The 8,119-nt window shown below is 60.8% G+C and overlaps 1 protein-coding gene across 1 annotated transcript; it reads right to left on the bottom strand.

The window, feature by feature from the left end:
* On the bottom strand, positions 1-7,121 carry LOC309340339 (FH2 domain-containing protein 1-like; the record flags this gene model as incomplete). Its single annotated transcript, XM_081859027.1, has 10 exons — positions 1-931; positions 2,459-2,738; positions 2,959-3,029; positions 3,745-3,852; positions 4,516-4,586; positions 4,912-5,012; positions 5,472-5,557; positions 5,640-5,742; positions 5,872-5,933; positions 6,705-7,121. 10 exons carry the CDS (start codon positions 7,119-7,121, stop codon positions 296-298), a joined length of 1,935 nt encoding a protein of 644 aa, XP_081715153.1. The 3' UTR covers positions 1-295.
* Between the last annotated feature and the right edge of the window lie 998 nt (positions 7,122-8,119).

The raw sequence follows: 8,119 nt of genomic DNA, 5'->3' as shown, positions 1-8,119 counted from the left end.
AGGGGGAGATGAGAGAATATAAAAGTGTTTTTATTGGTGTGGGAGGGGAAGACTTTAAAATTGCCGGCTGCAGCCCTTGGCTCTGTGGCCTGGGAAAGAGGGGCTGATCCTGCAAGGGGGGGGCAGGAGGGGAGCAGCAGGTCACCAGTTCTTCTAGGCTAGTGCAGAGTTTGAGTGGAGGCAGTACAAGGTGGGCAGCGGGAGAAAAGGCCCCCCCCCAACTGGCACCCCATGCTCTGGGGGGAGGGGTTGCCTGGCAGCAGTTTTGCCCTGGGACCCTCCCAGCCGCCCCGTCTCAGAGCTGGGCTCCCTGCCGTGGCTTTTCCCCCACACTCAGGCGGCGGAAGAAGCCCACCAGGGCAGAGACGTCCTTGGGGGAAGACAGGGGGGAGGTGGGGAGCTCTGGGCCCTCCTGGGGGGTCTTCTTCTGGAACAGGGTGGGGAAGCGGAAGCCGCTGGGGGCTTCGGGTGAGGCAGGGCCTTGGGGGGAGGCGGCCACCGTGGCCATGGGGGGGGACCTGAGGAAGGCCTTGAGGCCCTGCCCAAAGAGCCCCCCGGCCTTCTTGCCGCAGCCAGGGGGGGCGGCAGCAGCAGCGGGGAGGGTGGGGGTGGCTGGGGCAGCTTCCGGCTCCGCTGGCCTGGGGGGCTCTGTGCAAGGGGGCAGGGCGGTGAGCGTGTGTCTCCGGCGGCCGAGCGGCAGGGCCCTCTCTCTGGTGCTCTGGGGGCTCTCCAGGGCAAGGCGGAGGCCCTGCTGGGACCGGTTGCGCCTCCGGGAGCGAGGGGGCCGCAGAAAGAAGAGGTCCAGCTCCACGTCCTGCAGGCCAGGGTCGCGGGCCGAGCAGCTGGCGATGGAGCGCCGCTTCTGCTTCTCCTTGCGCTCGCGCTCCTGGCGCTGCTGCCGGCACATAGCGGCCTCCCGAGCCTGGTTGTCCTGGGGGGAAAGAGGAGGAGGACATGAGAAGAAGAGCCATCAGCGCCAGCATCCTGTTCTCACCGGGGCCAACCAGGGAACCCCTCCAAGCACCAAACCTCTCCCCTCCTGTGCTTCCCAGAAGCCGAGACACCCTGGCTAGCTGCCTTCCAAAGACCTCTCTGCCTCCAGGAATTTGTCTAATCCTCCTTTCAAGCCATCTAGGTTGGTGGTGCCTTGCCTCCTGTGGGAGGGAGTTCCGCAGTTCCACTATGTGCTGCGTGAAGGAGGGAGCCAGGAGCTGATCCTGCACTCTGCAGGGGGTGCTGGAGCCACAGCAAAGTGGGAGGCCATGCAAGGATCTTCAGGTGCCCCAGGCAGAGCCATTGCAAGGAACCCAACCCACAGTCTCTGCCCCGATTGGTGAGGGGGCTCTAAGCCAACGCAACAAAACAAAAACACCACCAACTGGCTTAGAAGTAGAAAACCAAATTTACTAGAATAATAGCTAGAATAGAGATAGACTTGTAACCATTCAAGCAACAAACACACTAAGGTGCCATGTGCAAAACAAAACCTGGAGACACTGTAAACATGGAATGGATGAATGTACAACTGTATCTTAACAAGTTACATGTGCAATAAACGTTATACAGACTGGATAAATGAACCGTTCAACAAGTAGCGTAAGTCCAATCACAGAACGGCAACCCCGTGCCTCCACAATGGCAAGGGTAGCCCACAGGAGAATATGAAAAAGTTTTTCAAAGCTGTTTTTCAAAGATTGAACTGGAGAAGATGTTCTTCAATGGGTCTTGAGTTGGAAACACAAAGCCGTGTGCATGGATCAATCACGGGAAGGCAAATCGAACCCCCCCCCCCCCGGTGAGAATAGCGCAAGGGGGCAAAAGGAGACCTGTTCTTCTCCGGATATATTACAGGTTTCACTACAGGCTTCATCAGGCACTTCCTTTATCTTGCAAACCGTTTTGTATGACTGGGTAAAGTATAGTATGAGACTGATATTTTCTAATTTTTATGGTTTACCACACATTGTAATTGGAGTGCTATTTTGTATCATGCAGCCTTTCCGACTGATGGGTGGTGGCTTTGATCTGAAAATGCTCTTTGCTGAGCAGCCTTTGTTTTGCACATGGCACCTTAGCTATTATTCTAGTAAATTTGGTTTTATACTTATAAGCCAGTTTGTGGTGGTGTTGTTTTGGGGCTCTGAGCCAGGCTGGACCTGCCTCCCCACCTCAGAGGAGTCCCCTGCTCCCACCACTGCCCTCCAGATGGGGGAAGGTTCATGTGTGATCAGGACTGGGGGAGGGGAGAGAAGGAGCAGGGGGAGGGCCCTTAACTCAGCAGCCTGCAGAAGGCTCCGGGTTCAGTTCCCACCAGGGGCACCTGCAGAGGGGCTGGGAATGTCCCTTGCTGCCAATAGCCAGAGTAGCTATAAGATGCCTTCCTACGTCCCTCCAGAGGCCCATAGACTGCCCCCTTCAAGCCACCACCACACCAGCGCGTTGGGGGGCCAGGTTTTACCTGCACGGCAGCCAGGAACCGCTCCCCGAAGGACTGGAAGATGCGGCAGCACTCAGTCAGGTTGAAGGTCTCGGGGTCCTCGCAGAGGAAGTCGCACAGGGTGGCCGCGGTCTGGCTCAGGCCCTCCTGGGAGGCCCTGACGGCCTGCAGCTCCACCGCAGCCACCTGCACAAAGGGCCCCACCTGGGCGCCCAGGCCCAGGCCCTCCAGCTCCCCCTGGGCACTCAGAAGGCGCTGCCCCAGGCTCTCCAGCTCCACCATCACCTCCTGGTCAACGATCCTGCAAAGGGAGCACATAAGGTGTTGGGGAGCTGCACTTGCTTCATGCCCCCCCCCCAGACTGCCAGACTACCCCCCCCCCCACAGCTGCAAGCCCAGTCCGCTTCAGAAGGCCCAGCAGGAAAGACAAGAGATCAAGGGCAGGAACTGGAAGGGATGCCCCCCCAACTCCTTCATTCCCATCCCCCCCAATGGGGGCGCAGAGCACTGCCCTTCCTCACCGCGAAGCAGGCCCCACGTGCTGCAACTTGCTGGGGAACTGCAGGAGAGTCGGGTCCTTCTTCTCTGCCTCCTGCAAGGGGAAGGAGGTGGTGAATTAGCCCTGGAGAGCTTGCCCTGTCCTGCAGGGCCAAGGGAAAGGGGAGAAAGAGTGGAAGGGGGAATCCGGCTCAGTCCCCGCTCAGCCAGGAAGCTGATTAGAGTCCATGGGAAAAGCACAACACCTTCCGCCCCACGGGGAGAAAACAAGGGCCAAGGTGGCCCCGGTCCTCTTCCAGAACAGGAAACTGAGAGGAGGAACTAACAGACCGGCCAAAGGACCGGTATCTGTTTTTAAACTGGAGCAAGAGGTGAGCAGTGAGGCACCAAATCATGTTGATGATGCTAAATTGTTCAGGATGGTAAAAAATAAAATAAACAGATTGCAGAGGTCCTTTTGGAGCTCTTCATAAACAGAGGAAATGGTTGGCCCAATGGCAAAAGCAATTCAGTGTGAACAGGTGTAAAGAGTGCAAGCTGGAGCAAAACCATCTTAATTTCACATATATATATACACAGACCAGGAGCAAGATGTTGGGGTCATAGTGGATGGGTCGTTGGAGATGTCAACCCCATGGATGGCAGCTGTGACAGGGGCAAATTCCACGCTAGGGATCGATCATGAGGAAAGGAGTCATTTTTCTGGCCCTCCTTCTGCCGGCATTTGCTGAGGGCACCACCCACATGGGGCACACCCCACAGGCCCCCTTCCTACCCGCTGTGCCCCCTCATGGGCTGGCAGAGCTCACCAGGGCAACAAAGTGCAGAAGGTCCATTCCTGGCCGGTTGGCCTTGGTGTCCGTGAGCCTCAGGAGCGAGGACATGCGGAAGCCCAGCGCAGAGCCAGCGTAGCCTCCCTGCAGGGAGAGGGGACACCAGTCTATTAATAATAAGAATAAGAATAATAATTGATACCCCAACTCATCTGACTGGGTTGCCTCAGCCACTCTGGGCAGTTTCCAACAAAAACACAGATAAACATCCTCATCAAACATCAAAACCTTCTGGAAACAGGGCTGTCCTCAGGTGGAGTCACAGGCCAGAGCATCCCAGCCCACCAGCCAGCCTCTTTGGCCACAGCTCACGCCCTGCCCTGCCGCTGCCCGTGCCCCTCCCCAAAGCCACATTTTCTTACAGCTCTTCTCACCAGCCCAATACCCAAAGAAGCCCTGGCTGGCTGGTGCCAACTGCCCACGGTGCTCAGAGCAGAGACTCAGGGGCCAGGTCGCGCCACCCGCTGAAGGGCAGGTCCTCTGCCCTCTGCTGCAGGCTTTTGTGGGGGTGCAAGGAGGTGCTCCCGCTGCCAGCTGGATGGCCAATAAGCAGAGAAACTGGGTGCCACCTCCTGCTCAGGTAGAGCCACCTCCGAGGCGCACCGGGAGTGGAGCACCTCCCCCCTCAACCCCCTTGCCCTCCCAACCCCCCATGGGGCCTGGAGGCTGACCCAAGAGGGCGGAATTTCCTGCCTGCCAGACCAGAGGCAGCCCTCTCCCCCGCCCCCGCCAGCCAAGCCCCCTCACCTCATTCATGTAGTTTCCTGCCTTCAGCACCAGCTGGAGGAGTTCGTGCAGCTCCTCACACTCCAACAACTCTGGGGGGGGAGGGGAGGGGGGAATGAGATCAGGGGGGCGGCAGAGATCAATCCAGTCCATACTGGCAAAGGGGTGTGTGTGGGATGGCACCCCTGCCAGGTGACTCCAGTGACCCCACATTGCCTCTGGGACACCAGCCCTGTCAACTGAATGGCCGACAGAGCCCCACTTCGGAATTCTGCATTGCCACCAGGACAAACTGATAGCCATTCTGCAGCCTCCAGGCAATGTCTAGCCCCTCTCATTCTCCTCCCAGCCCGTCCTGAGGGGGGAGAGTCAAGCCACATGCCCAGGACTCAGGTGCCCCCCCCTCCCCATGGGTACCTAGGGCTGCCTCTGTCAGAATCTGGATGGCCGACTGCAGCGAGTTGAGCTGGGGGAAGAACTCCTCCTGCAAGAGCAGGAGCTTCAGGCGGTGGACGTAGCTGGAGGGGAAAGAGAAGGAGGGAATCATGGAACCGCTGGGCTGGAAGGGACCTCAAGGATCTGCAGCGCAGGAATGGCAGCTCAAGAACCCATGGCTGGTGCCACAGCACCTCTGCTCAAAAACCTCTCAGGGAATCAAACACATCAGAAAGTCCTTCTTCATGTTTAGTTGGAATCTCCTTTCTTGAGAGTTGAATCCCTTGTTTCATGCCTTCCAGAGAAGCAGAAAACAGCTCCATCTTCCACTGTTAATTATTTCTTTATTTATTGGCCCTCCAGATATCTGAGGAGCGCTCTCCACCTTCTCTTCTCCCAACTCCCTCAACCATTCCTCACCAGGCTTGGTTTCCCAGTCCTTGAGGAGGGCATCCTGCTCCTCTGCTCAGGGGCAGCCCAGCAGGACCAGAAGGGCCGGCTGAAGCCTCTGCTCCCCCCTAGACCCACGCCAACCCTCTCACCTGGGCACCTGGACGAGGAGCAGGGCAAAGACCTCAGCCTCCGAGAGGCGGCTCTGGCAGCCTCGGAACGCAGCCAGCTTCTTGGCCTTCCCAAAGAGAAAAGGGGAGGTGTCACTTGGGAGTTGGGGAGCGGAGCAGGCCTCCCCCCCCCCATTTCCCAGCAGTCACCTCCTCTGCATCAGGCAGCATCTTTGTCAGCTCCAGCAGCTTCTCCGCCCCGTAAAGGGCTCCTGCTCCATCCTGGATATCGGCCACAATCTCCTGGACTGGCCTGGGAAGAGAGACGAGGCAGCTCCCTGACCTGGGCTGGCACCTTCTGCACCAGCCCCATCCTTGCCCCCAGGCCAAAGGCCCCCTCACCCCCCCTCTGGTGGTCCAGCCCAGCCGCCCTCCCGCCTACCTCTTGAACTGCTTGAGGAAGATGCCCAGGTTCAGAATCTTCTTGGAGTCCAGCAGGGAGACCTGGAGGAGGGAGAAGCAGGGAAGGATTTGAGCAAGAAAGTGCAGCCTCTCCCGGCCGGCCACCACGTGTCACACACACAAACCTCTCTGCACCACCCAGGTCCTGATCCTGTCCCAGCACCTTCCTAGAAGCCCAGAGCCCAGTCCTGCTTCACTCGGGCAGCTGCCTTCTGGGAAGAGGCTTTCTTCCAAACCAGATCCACCATTCCTGCTGCTTCCCCTGCTCTCTCACCCTTGAAAGACGCCACCCAAATGGCACTGAGCCCCCCAGCCCAGCTCCAAGGCTCCCACAGTTGGATTTCACATCAAAGGGCAGGGGGTCCCAAGAAAGGCAGCTACCAGGTAACTGGCCCTCCTGGCTCTCAGGGGGCTCCCTCTGCCCTGACAGGCAGCCGCTGGCCAGGAGAAGAGAGATCAGACTCCCCTCTCCTTCCGCTGGATCCTCTCAGTTGGGGACTGAGCCAGGGACTGACCTGGGTGACTCCCTCTCCCCCCACCCCAACCATGCCAGGTCCCCTCGTCCTGGGGGAGGGAGCAGGCCAGCCCCACACCTTTCTCCCTCCACTCTGCTCACACTCTGGGCCTCAGGAGATGGGCGCACAACCCTCTCCTCTCGTTTCTCAAGGCTGCGTCTGGCACCCCAGCGGATCTCTTCGCGCCCCCCACCCCACTTCTCCAGACAGGCGGCTACACACGCGGCTCCCGGGGGCCCCTTCTGGGCGCCCGGGAGGGCGAAGCCCGCTGCGTCACCGTCCGCCCCGTCGGGCTCACCTGCTCCGCCGGCGGCTGGCCCCGCAGGCTCCCCCCGGGCGGCTCCGGGCGCTGCCCGAAAAGCTCCTCCAGGAGGGCGAGGTCCAGCGGGAAGCCCTCGCCCCGACGCCGCCCGGGCGCCGTCCAGAGGTTGTGGCGCCCCCGGATGCGCTCTGCCGGGATGGCCTCCCAGTTGAAGTTGCGCAGCCGCGCCGCCCGCGGCCCCGAGCAACCCTCCCCGCCCGGCCAGGCCCGTGGCGCTCCGGGGCTCAAGCCGACGGGCGGCGGCGGGGGCGGCGGCAGCGGAGGCGGCGGCGAGGCAGTCGCGGGGTCCGGGGGCAGAGAAGCCGTCGAGAGGGTGGAGGCGGCGGCGTCGGGGGTCGCCGCGGGGCCCGTCCAGTCTGTGGGCGAGGCGGGAGAGCTCCGGACGGTCACCATTGTCGGTAGGAAGAGAAGAGAGTACAGTACAGGCGCGTCGAGAGCCGTCGGGGATGTCCGCTCCCAGCCCACGGCGTCAGGGAGTCATCGGAAGGGGGCGGCCTCGGACGTGCCCCACCCAGCCCGGCTGTAGACGTATCACCTGAGGGCTTGAGCGCCAAGGGACGGGGCGGGAGCACCGGCCTCTTCCCGATGAAGCCCAGAGCTAGCGCGCGGAGGGATAAGACCGAGAAAGCCAGGCGAGGATGGCGCCCAGACGCCGCCTCCTCCCTTCCCTTCCCCGCCTTGTTGCTGCCCAGGCCAGGTCTCTGCCCCGCAGCTCACGCAGGTTTCAAAGAAGCGCCGACGGGAAAGGGCCGCCACCGACGCCGCCCCTCCCGCTCCCCACCGGAGTGGACAGTCCGAGCCCCAGACTGGCTTGCCTACACAAAGCAAGGCTGGTGAGGTCCAGGAAGACTCGCTCGCCCCTGTCCCGCGGCAACCGACGGCTGTCTTAGCGTCCATCCTGGGGGCGGCGCTGCCGAGCCGCGACGGGGCGAACAACTTCTTCATCTCAGGTCCCTAAGCCGTTATTTTTCAGCTGGTGGCTGAAGACGCCCCAAAAAGGGCAGAGGCGGCCGCATCTCAGCTGGTGACAGGGGGGGGCGGGAAGTCCCCAACCAAGGAACCCCCCCCCCCATTGCTTGACTCCATCACAACAGGTGCTGTTGGTTTTCTTTCAGAGATATTAAGGTGTGCGCCACACCCCGGCCTACAAATAGGCTTCGTTCCTTCTGTGCTCCCCGCCCCCCAGCAATTTTTTTCCAGTGTCCCCACGGCTGGAAACCTGAGAGGGAGGCGGGGGCGGAACTACAAGAGAGGGAGCGGCCGGATTCCTGGGTCCTGCAGGGGCCCTTTAGCCGGCCTTCCGCATGCCATTGCTTGGGCAGCGGTCTGCTGGACGTGGCGAGGGCTGGACGCTGCTTCCTTCGGCATGTCTCGACGTGCTCCCAGACGCT

Source organism: Podarcis erhardii (genome assembly GCF_964252035.2).
Source record: "Podarcis erhardii genome assembly, chromosome: 4".
Lineage (NCBI taxonomy): Eukaryota > Metazoa > Chordata > Lepidosauria > Squamata > Lacertidae > Podarcis > Podarcis erhardii.
Note: the sequence above shows the minus strand (reverse complement) of the source record. Positions and strands in the feature narration are given on the sequence as shown.